Raw genomic sequence first — 20,737 nt, 5'->3', positions numbered from 1 at the left:
TCCTGCCCGCATTAGTAGATATAATGGTCATCTGAGTTAAATTCACCCATTCCAGTCCATTTCATTTCGCTGATTCCTAGAATGTCGACGTTCACTCTTGCCATCACTTGTTTGACCACTTCCAATTTGCCTTGATTCACGGACCTGACATTCCAGGTTCCTATGCAGTATTGCTCTTTACAGCATTGGACCTTGCTTCTATCACCAGTCACATCCACAGCTGGGTATTCTTTTTGCTTTGGCTCTACCCCTTCATTCTTTCTGGAGTTATTTCTCCACTGATCTCCAGTAGCATATTGGGCACCTACTGACCTGGGGAGTTTCTCTTTCAGTATCCTATCATTTTGCCTTTTCATACTGTTCATGGGGTTCTCAAGGCAAGAACACTGAAGTGGTTTGCCATTCCCTTCTCCAGTGGGCCACATTCTGTCAGATCTCTCCACCATGACCCGCCCATCTTGGGTTGCTCCACGGGCATGACTTAGTTTCATTGAGTTAGACAAGGCTGTGGTCCTAGTGTGATTAGATTGACTAGTTTTCTGTGAGTATGGTTTCAGTGTGTCTGCCCTCTGATGCCCTCTTGCAACAACCACCATCTTACTTGGGTTTCTCTTACCTTGGGTGTGGGGTATCTCTTCACGGCTGCTCCAGCAAAGTGCAGCCATTGCTCCTTACCTTGGACGAGGGGTATCTCCTACATGTAACTAGGAATAAGAGGCTGATCCCAAATGATCAGGGTGATCATAAAGCATGAACTTTGTCCAGCAGACATCAGTGATCCAGGAACCACTGAATCACCCATGAAACCATCAGCTGCTGTGAAAGGGAATATTTGCAAGAACACTTAATAATTCTTTTCTTTATTAAAAAAAATAATATTCTTATTTGAAAGAAGCTACAAATGCCTCCTCAAAACACCTTGTCTCTTTGATAGTAAATATATCAATGTATCAAGTAATTGTTGAGAGCCATCTTTGTCTCTTATGTATGCAAACAACACTTAAAAAAGCAAATCACACTTGTAGATCTACACATGGCCATTATTTTCAACATCCAGATCTGTTTGCAAAATGTAAAAAAAAATTGTATCAGAAAAAAACCACTTCAAAAATTTTTGAAGACAAATTTTAAGTAGCACTTGACTTGAGAAACTTTAGTACTGACCTGCTATTCCTGTTTGTTTAGCAGATCAAAAGTTTGCTTCTTAAGTAAATATCTATAGAGGACAAATGCAGTACTCAGTTATTTCACTTCCTTAAGTAGGGTCCTACTTTTAAGCCTCTCTTCTTTTCCAGTACAAACTCAGCTATTATGTAGCTCCAAAGAGTAAGACACTTAGCTGGCTGGCAACTGGAAAGGCCTGACTAGGCTCCCCATAACAAAGTGTGAACAGTTGATAAGATATTTTATTGATCTCCTTTCATCTTCATTGCACTGTGCTAGGTACTGGAGATTATATTCCACCCATAATTAACCTAAAATTTCTTAGAATTATGTAATTATATACGTATGTATTTTAAAATACATCCCATAAAAATATTACATAATTCTGTCTCAGTGACTGTATTCAGTTAATAGATTTGTAACTAATATGTCAATAGGCAGTGGCCAATTATTGGCCTGTTGACAGATTATATGCAATTTACCAACAAACCATTCAGGGAAAACTCAACTGGCACACAAAAAAAGAACCTATGAAAAGATGATGCATATGTTGAGTGGAAAAATTACACAACCTACAAGTTGAGAACTGTTTCATTTTGAGGATATTCTGAGGACTTGCAGCCTGGGAGACAGCCTCTCAATAGTTATAAAGGACTACTCTGAAGAGGTAAGAGAGGAGCCAGATATATAGAAGTTTTGCAACAAATACCAGGTAGTTAGAACAACAAAAGATACCTGGTAAAGAAAACCTGATATCTCAAGTTAAGGAATTTAGCACTTTTCAGTGTATGGGAAGATGCAAGAGTCTGGGCTCACTGAAATCACTCCTTTGATATGCACCTCAGCTATCTAGAGCCAGTGTCCTGTTCTTTCCCATCCTGAGTTCCTTCGAGGTCACCACTGGGGGCAGCTGTAACATGATGGCTTGATGGCTGCAACATCCTTTGTTTACTGACGTGACAGGCAACATTTTCCATTCAAACAGATAAGTGAAAGAGTACACATAGCAGCAAATAGACGAACCCTTAGAAGGAGATGTGTTACTAGGACTCAGCCACACCTGGTTGTCTTCATATCTTCTCACATGCTTTTTCCTTACTGTCTACAACAGGTGCTGGACGGGTCCCCCATTGAAGTGACCCTAGCCAAACCAGTGGACAAGGACAGTTACGTTAGGTACACCCGAGGAACGGGTGGAAGGGGCGCCATGTTGCAGGGAGAGTATACCTACTCTTTGGGCCATGTTTATGATCCCACCACCACCTACCTTGGAGCGCCTGTCTTCTATGCCCCCCAGGCCTACACAGCGATTCCCAGCCTTCATTTCCCAACCACCAAAGGACATCTTGGCAACAGGGCCATTATCCGGGCCCCTTCTGTTAGAGGTAACATTAATCAGCTCTTGTCTTAGATGAAGCTCTGCAATTTCAAATTATGTGTATTGCAATAGACTTGTGTCTAAGTTATGTCTAATTGGATGAGTCTACTGGGAGAAAAGAACTGGAAAATTCCTTATTGAAAATCAAATATTACATTAATATTTTTCCTTTCCTAGGAATCTTTTTTCACATTACAACTGGTTATTGAAAAACTTGGTCAGAATACAGTGTAAATGAATTTAAGGTATGCATTTGATCACTGCATAGGCCCATAAAATATGCACACACTAAAATTCAAATCTACAATTACTAGTTTCTTCCTTGTCATTGTACTACCATATTACAAACATATGTGACTCATTACAAAACTTTCACATGAGAGCAGTATTGTTCAGTGGAAACCAACCACCTCACATCTCAAGACACGGGATTGGATGGTGACTCAGTGCCATCGTGTCCACATATAAATCCCAAATTATCATAAATATATTCTAACAGATACATGAGATGCTGTCCTCTGACCTCCCCTGAGAAATATGTACAATGCCTTCCAAAAAGCCACATTACTAGGGAAATCAACTTGTTTCTCCAGGATATGGGGAACTAAATAGTAAAAGTCCAGATAGAAAAAATAAATAAATAAACAACTCTCAATCTCATTGCCAAACAAATCTTTCCTACTGAATCCTATGAGAATTCCAAATGTTCAAGCAGTTCTCTGAGCTCAATTATTTCACAAAAATATCAAAGATAAGGAAAGCATTTTTTCAAGAAACTGTCTTGATTTTGCCTAATGGGATCCTTCAGAATGGTTCTGCTAGGAATCAATGCCAACAGAATCTCAATTCTGTCTTCCAAATATGACAACAGTCTGGGCAATTCAACAACAAACTGTGTACTTAAATCTATTCTTGGGTTTGACTAGAAGCAAGGGGCATATCCAGATTACTGTGGAAACAATTATCTTACTGTGTTTTACTATTTTTCAGGAGAACTGAATTGGCCATCCTAGGAGTTCTAGTCTTCAACTGCCTTGAAAGTTCCATACTCATCATACAATCACTTCACCCAAAGTTGTAATATAAAAGAAACCTTTAGGAACCTTTTCCTGAAGGAAATCCATTCAGGACAAACTTTTTATATGTTTGATGACAAATTATGTCATTAAACCATTGTACATTTATAATCTAAAATCACATCATCAAACAATCCCTACATTAAGTATAAGTTGTCAACCAGTTGTAATGTAGGAAAAAAACAAACTGTACTCCAAGGGGAAAAATACCTGTCTTATAACAAGAAAGAAATCAATGAATGATATTCATGGATGAAGGGTAATCAACTTTTTATCTCTTTACAACACTAATAGGAAATCAAAGTAGCAATGTGGCAAAACAAAAAATCAAAAGTAATCTATTAATGAAACTCAACGGAAATTTAAGCCTCACATTAATAGAATATAAGAAAATGGTGTATTTTAAAACACATTTTCTAAACATTGGTTTTCCAACAGGTCATCAGGAATGTAACATTAGGGAAACTAGAATTCATTTCTAATTTACCGGTCAAAGACACAAAGGCAAGTCTTATTTTAATACATGTGGTCATATTACACTGTGAAATGTGAAAATATATACCTCCCAACATTTATTAGTCTACAAAAAAATGTCAACACAAAATTAACTGAAGACAGAAATTGCAAAAATATTCTCTATACCCAAGTTTTAAAGTGGCATGTGTACTTATCCATAGCTTTGATAGTATTGCTTTCTTTCATATAGTTAAAAAAAAAAAAAGATGCCTATGGTAAATGCTGTATTATGTTGAGTTTCATTACATTAGAATCCTGGAGTTTTCTATCCATCTTCAGGGCAATAATCAATGTGACTTGGGCTAACTTTTCCGTTACAGTAAGATTCAGGGTGATTTTCTGGCGGTTTGATTCAGTTTAATGCCTTCTTACATTCCTAGAAATTTACATGAATGTACCTGTAGGGGCTGCGGGAGTGAGAGGCCTGGGCGGCCGTGGCTATTTGGCTTACACAGGCCTGGGCCGGGGATACCAGGTCAAAGGAGACAAGAGAGAAGACAAACTCTACGACCTTTTACCTGGGATGGAGCTCACCCCGATGAATCCTGTCACTTTAAAGCCTCAAGGAATTAAACTTGCTCCCCAGGTATGTAGTGTTATTCCAGAGGCAGCTTGGATAGTTTGAATAACTTGGGTCAAAGACAATCATTCACCATTCATCAATGGGTTTGACTTGATTCCTACCTGGGGCTGTTGTCTTGTTTTCTTTTGTTTTATTACATGGATAAAGTGACCAATCAACATAACATATTGTGAGACTACAGTGGGCACTGAATACCACTGGTCTACTTCAGACTCTTTCTTGTTTTTCTTAATTATAAAATTTGACATCTTAAATAATCATTCACTGAAATGCAAAAATTCTGAGTACTACTAAGAATTATCGACCAGTACTTTAAAAGAAAACAAATTAAAGCAAGGTTGGTTAGCAAATGAAGAGCACTCACAACGGGGAATGAATAGATTCATTAGAACATCTTTTCTTGGAAACACTGTTAAAGTGAAAACACCGCGCAATCTATGGTGTATCATTACTCATATTAACTATGATATGCCATCAGTCATATCAAATCAAGTCTTCTACAGTGATTATATTTGGGCAGTGGCTTTATGGTAAATTTTTTTGCTTTTATTTCACAGTTTTAAGTTTCCATACTCCTGCATGAGGGTATGATTTTTATTATTGGAAAATTTAAAGCTATAAAAGTTGTTCCAGTACGGAAACTGACTCGCAGGGTTAAAAATAAAACAAAACGGGATCTGTGTTAACTCTCAGACTGTTCCCTCTGGATGTGCATTATGTGTTGGGCTCTGCAAAGATACTTTGGCTGAATAATCAATATCGAGTTGACAGTTTGCACATCCTAAAGGAAACTTTCTGACTCCCACCCCAAAGGTATAAGCCCCAAATTTATGGAAGTAGCCTTATGATTACAATCGAGTAGAAAACTTGATTTTCTAAAAGCTCATCTTGAATGGTTTCTTTTTTTTTTTTGGTTGATTATTTTTGGTAGGATTAATAGCTTTCTTATACATATAAAGGAGCTCATCTATAGTTTCTGCAACCCTCCCCAGGTAATTTTTTTTTTTTAAGGATGCCCATTAGAGTAGTAAACAGTATTAATGTGTCTGTTTAAAACCATTTGAGGGGCCAGCATTATGCACCAAATATTATGCTAGGAGCTAAAGATGGAAAAGCAAATATAACATAATTCTTGCCATCAAAAATCATATGGCAATCCAGTGAGAGGATCCTGACACATAAATAACTCCAATAAAATCTAGTTAAGTACAATGATGGAGCTTTGTTGAGAAAACACAAGAGCTAGTCATCCAATATATCTTGGGTTAAAACCTAAAATAAGCAATCTAATTAAAGTACTGGGGTATCCAGAAACATTTTACGGAAAAAAAAGAATCATTGCCATGTGCATGCTGCATGCTAAGTCACTTCAGCCATGTCCGACTTTTTGTGACACCATGGATGGTAGCCCTCTTAGCTCCTCTGTTCATGGGATTCTCAGGCACGAATACTAGAATGTGTTGCCATGCCCTCCTTCAGGGGATCTTCCTGACCCAGAAACTGAACCCATGTCTCATATGAAGCCCCATCATTGTCATAAATTCTATGTAATAGTTCTAAGAGCTACTATAGAATGTGTAATGATCTCCGCTTTTATATTAACCCAGGTGAGAAATTGGTCATGCTTTATAGTACCATCAGTAACCATCTCTATGAACTAATGAAAGCTTTAAAAATTAATCTCTCTGAATTTCTGCAACTATGGCTTAGAAATTAAGGCTCATGCCGCCACCAACCAGCCTAGATGGAGCCTTGACAAATTCTTGGAGGGGTTATGAACTTCCAACAAGAAGAGCAGAGGTACTAGGGCTGCCCTGCAAGTCAGGGGTTAGAGTTAAAATCCTTTACACGTGTCTGCACGATGGGCATAAACAAGCAGGCGAAATATCTACTAGCTCAAGTAACTGGCTATTGCCCTGGAACCTTAGAGAACACTTTGTAGATGAAAAAAGATGCTACAAAGCTAAGAGTACTAAAAAGCAAAAGTTAGTAGAGGAAATAGAAACAACCTAAAAGTTTAATAAACAAGAAAATGTGCCATTGCTGCTGGAAGAGTGTTTGAGCGAATGAGATAAGATCCATGGACTCAGTCTAGGGAACAGTTCTACCCCGGGAGTTATTTTTTCAGATTTATGCCTTATGTTGCACAGTTTACTGAATCTGCTGCCCAGTGGGAGCATCAGGGCTTGTGGGCCAACAAAAAAATGGTTTCAGGATGAAGAAAATATGTGCCGTTAGGAAAGATTTGGTTTGGAGTAACGACAGAAGGCAGCTTCTAAAAATCAGATCATTGTAAAAATAGCCAGAAGTGGTGTTTTGCCAAACAAAAACATGGCAACTATCAACACCCATCTATGCATGTCCATCAAGAAATACCCATCAAACTTTTTAACTCTATTTTTGTGAAAATGTAAAGTTAAAACCCTATGACAAATGCCATGAAATAGGAATAAATCCTTAGGTTATTTTCTCTGCTGCTGCTGCTGCTAAGTCGCTTCATTCATGTCCGACTCTGTGCGACCCCATAGACGGCAGCCCACCAGGCTCCCCCGTCCTTGGGATTCTCCAGGCAGGAACACTGGAGTGGGCTGCCATTTCCTTCTCCAACACATGAAAGTGAAAAGTGAAAGTGAAGTCACTCAGTCGTGTCCGACTCTAGCGACCCCATGGACTGCAGCCTACCAGGCTCCTCTGTCCATGGGATTTTCTAGGCAAGAGTACTGGAGTGGGGTGCCATTGCCTTCTCCTAACCCATTATAAAAAGAAGGATTCACAGTAATAATGAGTAAATCCAGCTACACAGTGCTGGAATATCAATTTAAAAAAAAAAGAATATATCAAATCGTAAAAGCAAAGTATTGGTAAAAAGTTAGAGCTAATGGACTAAACTAAAAGCATATTAGAATAAATGGTGTGAAAATAATTTTTATGAATTAATAGATATAACATTTTAAATGGAGTTCAAATTGAGTTCATCTTAAATTTTATGATGCCATTTTATGCGGCATTTTATATCTTCTTATATTTGCTTAAACTCTGAAGATTCAATTTAAAAACCTGAAAGCTGGAGAAATAATGCAAATGTGACATTTGAAAGAAAAGTCACTTTTTTCCCCCACTCTTGTAGATATTGGAAGAAATTTGTCAGAAAAATAACTGGGGACAACCTGTGTATCAACTTCACTCTGCCATTGGACAAGATCAAAGACAACTCTTCTTATACAAAATAACCATTCCTGCCCTGGCCAGCCAGAATCCTGCCATGTGGGTAACTTCTCATCATTTAGATTTTAGAATAAGAGTCTCTTGTAAATGTAGTGTATATGTATCCCTATCTAAAGAAGATAAATATTCAAGCTTACTACCGACCCATTTTATTCAAAGCATATGTTGAGATGTATATTTGGGATATGTGTGCCAGCTATGAGACTAGTATCTCAAAGCCCCTAAATTTCAGAGATAGTGAAGACTGGGTAGTCTCATTAACCAATGGAAAACTGAGGATACTAAGTGGAATAGAAATGAAAACTATAGCCCATGTTTTTTTGTTTTGTTTTGTTTTCCATGTTTTTATCTGTGTAGTATTTGGGTTGAACTATATGAAATTACCATTTTATACCTATAACACCATCCTCTGCCATTTAAATCTTGGACGAAAGACATAACCTCTCTGTTAGTGGTTATTACCTTCAGAATTTTACCTTGAGCCTGCATTTCTACACGTTTTAGGAACCATCATGTTTCACATATATGTTAGAAAAGGTTTATAATGAGTTGCGAGTATGTTCCAGGAGTATCATCCCGCCCATGTTCTAAATAAGTTCACAAATATTCCGACATGCAGAGATACTTAAAACGTTTAAAAGCAAAAAGAAAGATAAGTACCCACACAAATTTCCATTATCCGATTATCTTAAAAAGCATACAGCGCCTTAGCTTTTCATCTGTCTCAGCAGCACACATTTATTAATAAAATGTGCACCCTGACTGACTCTGCTTTCCAGCCATCCTTTCACACCTCCGAAGCTAAGTGCCTATGTGGATGAAGCAAAGACATACGCGGCCGAGTACACCCTGCAGGCCCTGGGCATCCCCACTGATGGAGCCGATGCCCAGACCGCAGCTGCTGCCGCCGCTTCTGCTACTGCGTTTCCAGGTTTGGAAAAAAATAGCGCCAGAAGTGACACCCTACAGAGAGTGTTTGGGAGACCCTCTTGGGTACCACGGACTCACAGAGTTGTCAGTGATGTACTCTAAATCTGATTAGTGAGCCATTAATGTATAGGCGAGAGAATAGAGCTGGGCGGCACGGGTGGGGACACCTAGTCTTAGCTCAGCTATCAGCATCCGTGTGATTGAGAATGAAGCAGTCACTCTGCCTCTGGTTTGTTTTGGTTTTTACTTTTAGTAAGAGAGTTTAGAACTGCCTATGACTAGCTGATATTTATTTGAACTCTAACTATTTGCCAGGCACTCACCTATCTCAGCAATGCTCACAACACCACAAGAGACAGACTCTACCATCATGCCCATTGTACAGATGAAGAAACCAAGTACTGGAAAGATTAGCCCTTGGCCAAGGTCCATGAGCTTTGAAGCAATCCTTGGACTCCCTCCTCAGTTCTAATCTTCAGTTCTACTCAGTCCTACTTTTATTACTTTGCTTTCTGAAAGAAATGTGTAGAGCAGATTTTTTTTTATTATTTGAAGTAAATTCTGTATGTGAGAGAGAGGGAGAGAAAAGAGAGAGACCCTTTCAATAAGGGGATAATCAGGCTATTTTATCTGTTGTATAATTTAGGTCTGGGGCATATGCTGATCACCTTAAGCCTATCTGTAGCTCAACATGCCTTCAGGATCACATTTAAAAGACTTTCCCCCATTTATTATGTACCCACAACAAATGCTAATAATTAAAATGAATCCTCTAGAGATTAAAGAGGACCAGACAAGAAATGTCTTTTGGAAATTTTCCTTCAGCAGTTAGTCTGAGCAACTCCACTCTTAATAATAAAAGTTTGTATCTTGCAAAGAAAGATATCATTCTGACTTGTCACTGTTGGCATACTTCCCATAAGCCCAAATCAGACTAGACCTAGAAATAGGACATTCCTATCAATTGATTAATTTATATACTGATCCCATGTGGGTACGAGAACTGCTATATGCCTCACATCCATAACACCTGAGCCTGCTCTCATTTCCTTTTATTTCTCAAAACTTGCCAATATGTCTTCCATTCTGGCAAGTGAAGCTAAAACTAATCACACTTCACACACAGGTATGATCTCAATTCCAGCTTTGTTCTGTAGAATGTGGAGAAGATGTGTGATGCATGCCTTTAAGGTTACCAAGCCAACGGCAGCCACTGCCAAGGGCCAGGTCCCACTTGGGCTGTGCTGGGGCCATAAGCTTTGTGCTCGCTTTCCACACAACAGGGTGTTGGCTCATCCATCTTCTGGGGACTCGTGTCAGGCTTCTCAGTACCTGCAGCAAGTTAAAGCCCTGCCTTACAGAGAGCTGCACCCCAAAGACATCTAATTCATGTACTGTAAAAATAAATGAGTCACTGCCAGAAGAATTTTAAAGTTTGCTTTCACACTGGAAAGGATTAGCTTTTTACTCAAAAACGTTTTCTCTTATCCTCACTTTTATTTGCCCCTACAAGAAATAAAAAATTATTTAGAGCAGGAGAATCATCTTGGGAATGCCGAAGAACTTGAGATGATATTTTATAACTCACTATGAAGTCAAGCAAAGAATAACAGGCTCCAAGGGAAGACTCTGTTTGGAACACAAATACTCTTGCACTTTAGAAATTAGCCAAATTGAAAAAGAAAACTCAAAATCCCTAAAGATAAAATCTATGCCCCATGCGCGCGCACACACACACACACACATTTTACTTACTTTAGAAATACTGTTTCCAAAGCTATGGAAGTAATTCTTAACACATTTCTCATATCCGTGGAAAATGTACCAAACTCCACTCGTGCATTAGTCAGCATTACTGCCCCAAGGCCACGAGCCAGGCAGAGGATTCAATTTTTTAAAAACGAGTCCAGCCAGCTTCCTGCCACCACTTCCTGAGAAGCCACCAGAAAGAAATCAATGTGTCTGGGGTTGGGCAGACTTCCACAACACAGAAACCAATGGGCTTTTTAAAAAGTAAAAAAAATAATCAGGTTCCCATTTGTTGCTTAAGCACACTTTTCCCTTTTTCTTGTTATCTTTCACAATTTGGGGAATCGTCTCAGAAAGAACCAGGTTTTGATCTAAAACATTAACAGGGAAATATTGCTTGTAGATAACAGCCATTATGCTCTTTTCTTCAAAAGGGAATACTGATCAGCTAGAAAAGCAGTAATAGGAAAGTACATGATTATGTCCTTATTTCTCAACTCCCTTGGTTCTCTGACAGGATGAGCATCAAGGCCTCCACATACACCGAAGACAGACTGATGGTGGGGTTATGTATTTTTGGCCCTGTCCAGTTAGGTCAAAATATGGCCACACTAGGTATTTGCTTTTATGCTGCTACATAGAAATGTGCTAAAATGTTAAATATTTATCCTACTGGTCTACGCAGTCCTTACAATCCTGAGTACAGCAATGGCTTTTAATATTCTGTTTAGGTGAGGTGGGGGTGCAGCAGAACCGGACCCACAGAGCCCACCCCTCATGCCTTGCCAACCTTCCTTTATAAGTTTTGAGACCCTCTGAAAAAGTTCTGAACCTCAAGCTTTTCTCATCTCAGCATCCTGTGAAGTATCTGTTTCTTGGGATCTATCCGCAATGTTTCTAGTTTTCTAAAAGTGAAATGATTCTGACCTAGGTGGTTGACCCTACTCTGAGAAACACTGTTCCCTAATGAATGAGTCCAGATATTATGTCTTCAGAGGGCACCTTTTAAAATGTACATATTAATTTTGGGCTTTAAGCAACCATGCTAAATTGTCATCTTTCAAAAAGAATACAACAAGCCAAAAGGAAGCAAATCTAAACCCCCTTCATGAAGTTTTCTCTGCCTCCTCCTCCAGGCTACGCTGTCCCCAGCCCAACTGCATCTGTGTCTGCAGCCCAGCTCAAGCAAGCGGTGACCCTGGGACAAGACTTGGCAGCATATGCAGCGTATGAGGTCTACCCCACTTTTGCAGTGACTGCCCGAGGGGATGGATATGGAACCTTCTGAAGACATCTTGTCTTAAGAATAAAACACACAAACTCAGTCCAGAAGAAATAAACCTCTAACTCAGTCCCCCACTCATGACAATACTTGTCCCAAGTGATGCCTGTCCTGAGACTGTACAGCTTATACTAATTGTAAAATTATGCTAAGAGAACTTTATTCCTAACTAAATGCAATGTTAAGGAGCCATTTATCTAACAGATAGCTAAAGAGTTATTGTCCCCAAAAGTTTTTCTTTCAGGGTTCCTGAGGGTTTGGGGAGCATGTTTACAAACCTTGACAAAGTAGAGAGAGACCTTTTAGCCAGCAAGAATTCAGGAGCTAAACAGACTTGGGCAACCAGTACCAACCAAGGGAGCCAAGTAGTTCCAGAGTGTTAGCCCCTGGCTTACAGCTTTCATACACAGTCACAAAAGACAGAGGGAAGGTAGGAGATGCGTTTCCAAGTCCATTTCCCATTGCCCACTGCATGGGGCATGTTCACAGCCTGGAGCTTGTGAGAGATTGTCCAAGGTTTAAGGGAATCAGCATCATGTCAGTCTGAAAATTCCATCCAGTCATTTGGTTATGGGTCAGGATCTTCTCATCCCCTGGGGACTTGGTAACTGATGTGATCTGTTACAGCTATTGTTAAAACAAATCCAGGCCCATTGTTTGTTAACTCATTAGCCCACACCTCTTTTTCCCTAGAACTCCTACCAATCCCAAGGATCCCCAGAAGATAATTGTCATACCAACATGAAATGACTTTTTCTCATTTTAAACATCCTTACTTGTTCATATTGATTTATTTTCCTCTCAGTCTCATTTTGCTCATCTCCAATATTGTAAAAATTAAATCAAATCTACAGAATACCATTTATGATACTTTTCCCTATTCAAATTGGCTGAAAAGTCACTTCAAACTAAGAGAGGAGTGAAGATTTACTCATATTTCTTTGATGTTTTTGCAGCACCTAGCCCACCATCCAGCATTCAGAGACAGTTATATCATCTTACGTTCAGCCATGGACTCTCTAACCCACTTGTACTAAATCTGCTGAGAAATCCACTGCCTTTTCTTCCTTTTACTTTCAGTAAGTATCAGACTGCTTTACCATATCTGAGTCCTTTGGTCTTGAAAATTATCACCGGAGAACCTCATGTCCATCCCTGACTATTAGAAGCTGAGTCTTCAGATTTTCAGCAAAGGTGCTATTTATCAAAATCTCCAGAGTTTGGGGCCTCTTCTCTAGAACATCTGATGTGAGAGTGCTACAGAAACCGGGATGGAGATGGGAGTAGAAGGCGCTGTTTTCTTTTTGTACTTGTAAAGGATGGCTTTTTGTTCAAAACAGAAATAAGCAAAGTCCAAACACAGAATACCTATTATGAACCACTGCAGTCTCATTAGTGGTGAAAGACATTCAGTACTCAATTTCCATTTCAAAAATCCCTTGGCCTTTGTAAAATTCTGCAAGACTAAAGGGCAAACATAAACACCAAAGCATAGAAAAGTTTATTAACTCTTGAATGGAATTCTATAATCCAAATCATCAGTCCAGATTCCAGTCAAAATCAGGTAAATTCCAACAACAATTACGAGTCCCTGTAACCTTCCAGTTCTGTTAACTCTGATCAGGTATCGAAGGCTTCCAGGCTACAGCTGAAACACTGAAAGGCCTCGTGCTTTCAATGTTATGTTTTACTTTTCCTATTTCCAAGGACAGTGTTTCCCAGACTTGACTGCACATTAGAAACACCTGGAGAGCTTTTCAACCCACCAAAGCCAAGGTCACACCTCATACCAATTACATCAGAATGTCTTGGGGTCGGAGCCTGACATCAGTAGGTTGTTGTTTTTTTTTTTTAAGATCCTTAGGTGATTCAAGTATGCAGCTAAATTTGGGAACTGTTGTATTCTTTGTATTTCCACTCTGTTTAAAAAATTTTTTTTTAATTTCACTTTCATTAAGTAGAAAGATGCAAGGAAAAAAATGTCTAATAAATGAAAACAAATAGCCAGATCTTATTTTTACATATATTCATCTCATGAGAAGTATAGATGTGACTATAATTCATACTAGCTTCAAACTAACTCTTGGGCCAAAGCAATTCTAAATAGAAGAAAGTGAAAAATATTTCCTTAAGCAATTCTTAGGTTTAAATTTATACTCCCCCATGGATCTGCTTTCATAGTCGTGGAGAGTAATTACAGTGAAGGCAGGCAAGTTTCTACTCAGTCCAAAGAAGCATTTCAAATTCCAAGGACAAAAGTTTTAATGCTCTTTAAAATCTTTGAAAATAAATGGAAAAAGTCACTCTGCATGGCTAGTATATGTACAATAGAAGGTCCCATCCAGAGTAGTTTAAAATGGAATAAAAAAGAACAGTTAGTTAATACAAGAATCTCTTTATGAGAAAAAAAATTATTATTCCAAATTAAATCATAATCGCTTTTTTAAAGGTTAAGAGCAGAAACATAAATATACAATAATACCAAAGTATAAAGAAAATTTCCACTGGAATATCAGCTCATTCTTGCTCAAGGGAAAACAAGCATTCATGACACTTACTTCCTGAGTAATAGTTTTATTCAAGTGAGTAGATATAGTTTTATTTTTTTGCTAAAACTTTATGCTAGTAAAATTTAGGGAATCCCATTTAGAACATAAATCATGAAAGTTTCAGTGTGTTCACCATACCATATGTTTTCATTTCCTTTGCCCAAATTAAATAATGTAGAATAAGTCCCACTATGATGAATTTGAAACTTTAAAACTTGAGATTTTTTTTAAAAAAAGCAAATGTAGAACCAAAGTTTCTTTTTGCATGTTCTTGTTTTTGGACTTCAGAAATTAGCACTTATCTAATACCTATCATTCTTTGTGTATTGATATTTTCCTATTTCTTAATTTATTGCTTAGTAGAAAAAAAAATCTTCACAGAAAAATTTAAAATCAACCTACCAAGTGATAATAACAAAATACCCAAGCCAATTATCTAGAAACATCTAGTACGTTAGAATTGGGTTTCTAAATTTGGGTATTAATAGCTTAGTGAGAATTAAAATCAGTCTTATAGTTCTTAGGAGGAAATGAAATAGCAGTGAAATTAGATGTAAATTCTTCTCTGTAAAAATGCCCATCTTCTTAAATTGTTGAATTTCTCTCCCACCCCATTAATATAGCTAGAACTGCCCTTAACTGCCACAAAATATAATTTTCCTAGATGACTATCCACACCCAGCCAACCCTGCCCAAACCTAGTATCATGCCAAACCACACTGTATTTGGGTGACAGCACCCAAAATGCTGCTAGGAAGCTACCTCATGGTAAGAAAACATCAACTTCAAAAAATATCTAACAAATGAGAACATATTTCCAAACCACAGATATTTAACTTTTTAATGGTGGATGGAAATTAAATTATAGTTATGTACTGATAACAGATATGCAGGAAATCACTTTGTCTTACTTAAAAGTTTTTTCAAAAAATAAAAATATTCTTCCAATCATATAGATTAGCTTTTCAGAAATATTACCTTGATGTTAATTTTTAACTTGTGTTCTTTTTCACTGTATTTTTAAATGACTATTTTATAGTTCTTTCTCGGGCAACTGGGTCACAATTTGAATTCATGGGGATAGGGAGATTTTCCAGGGTGCCTTGGCAGAATAAGGGTCAATAAAGAAAGCTAGGATTTTTCAGTAAATCGTCTTGTATTCAAAGCTACAAAGTTTGATAAAGTTGGTTATTATTGTGCAACTCCAGCCCTATCCCAGATTTCCCAAAAGTAACTTACAACTAAAAGGAAACAATGTAAGTCCATAGTCAAGTATCCCCGTCACCCTTGAACTCATATAGAAGTTTCCAGGAGGTGAAAACATAGCTACAGTTTAAACTAGAGAATCCATACTTTTTATATTTTGTAGATACATTTTTATATATTGTAAAGACATCTATTAAAGATAAACTAAGTTTCAAATATGATACCATAAGTGAACTTTGTGATAAACACTTTTAAGAGAAAATATTAATAGCACAACTTAAGAATTTTAATATACTTATTGAAAGAGAAACAAGGCAATAGACATTCCTACCTGACAAGCAACAGTTGTCTACTGGTTTTGTTAGTTTGTCAAATCTGATGTTGATATTTCACTTCATTCTAGCAATATCTTAAAAATACTCTCAGTTAAATGAGGACATAGTCATAACACATGTCAAGTATTCACCAGGCTATATATTTGTATTTGCCAACATTAGAACAAAGCCAAACATATCCTGCTATAATGAGTGAAACTACTAGGAAAATAAGATTTTTTTCCTGACTCCCCCCATACCTATCTCTTTACTTATGGGGGTAAAACATTAAAATTTTTTTTACTCAATAAAAAAATGGGTATAGAATATTCTATTGCCCCTCAAATGCCAACATTTTAAAAGCCAGCTCTTTCTTGCAATGTTATACAGAATATAGAATGAACAGGTATATAGGGACAGCAATGTATACCTTGGACACAGAGACTCATTTATGGGAGATAGCAGGCTTTACACATCCCCCGTCGTCCTCAGTTTTCTAGGAAAGATAAAACAATACCTTATACTTTAGCTAGTACTGAAGAGAAGTTCATAACCAATCTTGAAGTAAAAAACAATATGAAAGCAGAAGGCTTCATTCATTCAAAAATGCCTGGAATAAAATATAGAACACTTCTGCATCTACCTCTCTCGTATGGACATCTCTCCTATTTTGAGGGAGAAATCAAGAAAAGAAGATGCCCCCACTCTCTTTTCACATATGTTACTTTGCCTAAGGGGAGGAGAAATAGCAAGAAACAGCTCTTTAAAGAAAGTAAGCTGCCAGCAGGAATTTCTTAGAGACCAAAGAGCATCCATGCCACTCATTGTTTAATAGCATCTCTCTAGAGTGACTGTACATCCTGGTTTGCCAGGACAGTGTAGGCTTACATCTGTTGTCCCATTATAAATATTAACTATCAACAATTAAAATAAACAATTGTCCCCCTTACTCTCAAATGTGTCTCAGTTTAGACAACAAATTATACAGTGACTCCATCTTTATGGCTCTTTTTGTTTTCTTGATGTTGTCAATGTGGCTTTCTTGTCTCTAGAGCAGATACAGCTTAAACTAAAAGACCTGACCACTTCTTTCTGACTGGGGTAGGAGCATGGTGAACATAAGAACGCATCATCTTCTCCTCCAGGGTTACCCTCGATCCACTGTCTGTCTAGCTGAGTCTCTATGACCCCATTCTGGCCCTTGCTTGCTTCCCACTGCCCCTGGGTGCTGGGTCCTGAGTCCTGCCTTTCATTCACTGAACTCACAGCCACTTGGCCAAAGAGTGCAGCAGAAAAGATGAAAAATAGCCCTTAGAGGCATGTGCTTGGTCTGTCAAAATCCGGAGGGCATTAGCAAGGTCTTAGAGCACTTGCTGGTTTCTTTCTTTCTTGAACCAAGTTACCTGCACCTCAAAACAGAAAGGATTTGCTACATAAAGCTTCACATTAAGAGGAATGTTGCCTTTTCCCCTCCTCTGTGTCTTACAGATTTGCTCAAACACTAACTCCCTTGCATTTAATTCACCATTATGGTTATTCATCAACTACTCTTCACCCCCAATCCTCATATAATCCCATATAAAGATCTTATTATTTGTAATGGAAAATAGTATTAATAGATAGAAATTCCTGTTAAAAAGGAAAGTCGTTCACTCTTCCTTTATTCTCTTTACTGATACTGAGTGTTATTAGTCTCTATTGCTATTAGCCCACAAAAATATTTATAGAATGTATGATGAGTCTGTTTTTACTATGCACTTACTCTTATGCCAGAAACTGTGAATACAAATTTTTTAAAAAGTTTTTTCCCTCAGTGGGGTACACAGCCTAATGATCCATTATGCAGTTTTAAAAAATGAATATAATTGCACATATTTAAGTGCATCAGCTGGTAGGTTTTGTCATTTAGTCAGAATCCCCAAAATAAATCAACTCTGCTCTAAACTTTGTTTCCGGCCAAACACTAGGTTGGTACAGTAGGCCTTTTTAAAGACAAATTTAACTCGATCTGTTGTTATTTCTACTTAAGTAAAAATGAGTTTTCAAATATTTTCCCCAGGAGAAACATAACAGACTATCCAAAAATTTTCAAAGAAGAAAAAAATGTAGTTAGAGTTCCAGAGGAGCTTTAAAACATGGAGTTGACAAATTCACATATTGACTTATGATCTTAATGAGCAGGGATCCATGCTTTTTATTTACTTGAGAACATTTTGGTTATTAACTATTTCTATTTTCTAAATATACCTGTGTTTATAAAATTTAACAATGTTTAACAAGCCTTGTCTATACCTTTATTTCTTTCCAGTAGATGATTTACAATGAAGTATACATACTTTTTCCAAACGCAAATTTTGAAACTTTGCATTTTCTGTAATAATTCATAAATGATATTTGAGCTCCTAGGCTGAAGATCAGTCTGTTTAAATCAATTTGTTATTATCAGTGGTTTAAAGATGTGATGTAATTATTGGCATTTTATCCCTATTTCTTCATGAGTTCTTTTTTTTTTTTTCTACTTTTCTGACTACAATATAGCCAGATATTATCTCTTCTCTTGATAAAAAGCATGATGTCTGCAAAATGCATCTCTAGTTTCTAGATGTTAAGCAATTTATTGCTTCTTTTCCTTCTTGTTATTATTGACATTATTTATGTGAAGTTAGTTAGCTGAGGTACCAAAGAAACGAAAACAGTATTAAAGAGTGTGCATAAGGCACTTATTTTTGTACTTTGTGTACAATGTTTTATAAAACTCTGTGATCTAAATATACTGAGTAAAATTACAACATTCATTCATCGGGAAAGTAATCATTGGTTTGGAAGATATAATGTGCACTACAGAAGCATGAATCTCATAAGATAATCAATAATGTGATATTGTAATGATTATGTAATTCCAGGATGGTAAAATGATTTTAATTAAATTTTCAAGTACCATTATAAAGTTTGGTGTTGCTGATTCATTTTGTGTTGAATTCATTCATTCATTCATGTTGAATTCATTCATTTTGTGTTGAATTCATTCACATGTTGAATTCATTCATTCAACGTGTGTTGCTGATTCGTTTTCCTTTCCTGAAAATTAAAAATTTCCCCGTTTGAGTAAATACCTAAATATTAATGATCCATAGCTGCAATGTCCCTTTGGTGACTTCTTTGCATTCACATCTTTTATAAAAGTTTCTTCTGGTGCAACTTCTGGGAGTAAATGTAACTTTAATGATTGAATGCATTATTTTCCAATCAATAAAGAAAACAAGAATACTCAGAAACAAAAAATAATGAGAAAACATGGCTCCAGAAGGTAAGTGGAGCCTGGGGTTCCTACTGTTCCCTTAAAAGACAAGAGCAGAGAGGTCAGCACACCATCCCTGGAGGCCAAATCCAGCTGCCTGTGTTTTGTTGGGCCTTGAGCTGTGGATGGTTCCTGTTGTTTAAAGGACTGAACTATTTTTACATTTTAAACATTTGTTTTGAAAAAAGAAAGGGAGAATTTGTGACAAGGACCATAGATGGCCCACACAGACTAAAGACTTTACTATCTGGCCCTTTACAAAAAGTTTGCCAACCCTGTGCTAAACGAAAACCAGACATTTTGACAGTACTCAAAAATAGCAGTTTAAATAAGATAGCAATTTACTGTCCCTCCTCTAAAGTCCCAAAAGGCAATACAATGCTGATATTGTGCTTCCCAATGCCATAAACCGGAGAAGGCAATGGCACCCCACTCCAGTACTTTTGCCTGGAAAATCTCATGGACGGAGGAGCCTGGTTGGCTGCAGTCCATGGGGTCGCAAAGAGTCAGATTAGACTGAGCGACTTCACTTTCACTTTTCACTTTTGTGCATTGGAGAAGGAAATGGCCACCCACTCCAGTGTTCTTGCCTGGAGAATCCCAGGGACGGGGGAGCCTGGTGGGCTGCCATCTATGAGGTCACAGAGTCGGACACGACTGAAGTGACTTAGCAACAGCAATCTCATAAACAGAAGGTCTCTCTTCTAGTTGTTTTACCTGCATGGTGTCAATCTCATGACCTAAAATTATGGCATTGCTGCTGCTAAGTCGCTTCAGTCATGTCCGACTCTGTGCGACCCCATGGACAGCAGCCCACCAGGCTCCCCCGTCCCTGGGATTCTCCAGGCAAGAACACTGGAGTGGGTTGCCATTTCCTTCTCCAGTGCATGAAAGAGAAAACTGAAAGTGAAGTCACTCAGTCATGTCTGACTCTTGGTGACCCCATGGACTGCAGCCCACCAGGCTCCTCCGTCCATGGGATTTTCCAGGCAAGAGTACTTTAGACATTCCAAATAGGAGGGTAGAGGAAGGACAAATAAGAGGAAAGGATACCTACTAGCTGTCCCAAAATGGGTTTATTGGAAGCTGCCACACAACACTACAGCTTCCAACCCATCAACTGGAACTTAGGCCCGTGGCCATCCCTAGCTGCAGAAAATGAGTGGGAAATGTAGTCTTCACCTGGGCAACCATCAGAAATTTTGCAGTCCATGGGGTTGCAAAGAGTTAGACATGATTTAGCGAGGGAACAACAACAGGAAAGAATGGAAGAATGAATATTGAGGGAAAGCCTCAATACATCTGCCACAAATATATCACAGGAAAGATGTGGGAGTGAAATAAGTAAGGCACATAAGATCATTCAACACTGGGCTTGACACAAGGTAGGTGCATATAAATCTTGGCTCCTTCCCCTTCACCAAACAAAGAGGAACTGCCAATTGACCTCAATTTCTTGAGATATTG

At 37.9% G+C, this 20,737-nt stretch overlaps 1 protein-coding gene across 3 annotated transcripts in view; it reads left to right on the top strand.

Annotated features, from left to right (window-relative positions):
- The window catches only part of A1CF (APOBEC1 complementation factor), a 103,260-nt gene extending 84,337 nt beyond the window's left edge, over nucleotides 1–18,923 (top strand). For 2 of the 3 annotated variants that reach the window (XM_010832214.1, XM_010832216.1), the window contains 5 exons: nucleotides 2,276–2,549; nucleotides 4,515–4,720; nucleotides 7,845–7,981; nucleotides 8,722–8,873; nucleotides 11,758–18,923. In XM_010832214.1, coding sequence (XP_010830516.1) covers nucleotides 2,276–2,549; nucleotides 4,515–4,720; nucleotides 7,845–7,981; nucleotides 8,722–8,873; nucleotides 11,758–11,909 — 921 coding nt within the window. In that variant the 3' untranslated portion in view covers nucleotides 11,910–18,923. The remainder of the gene's footprint in view (nucleotides 1–2,275; nucleotides 2,550–4,514; nucleotides 4,721–7,844; nucleotides 7,982–8,721; nucleotides 8,874–11,757) is intronic. The other variant, XM_010832215.1, reaches the window with a different exon arrangement.
- Nucleotides 18,924–20,737: the final 1,814 nt, after the last annotated feature.

This window comes from Bison bison, unplaced genomic scaffold (assembly GCF_000754665.1).
Source record: "Bison bison bison isolate TAMUID 2011002044 unplaced genomic scaffold, Bison_UMD1.0 scf7180017860456, whole genome shotgun sequence".
In the NCBI taxonomy this organism is placed as follows: Eukaryota; Metazoa; Chordata; class Mammalia; order Artiodactyla; family Bovidae; genus Bison; species Bison bison.
This window is presented reverse-complemented; position numbering and strand designations above follow the sequence as displayed.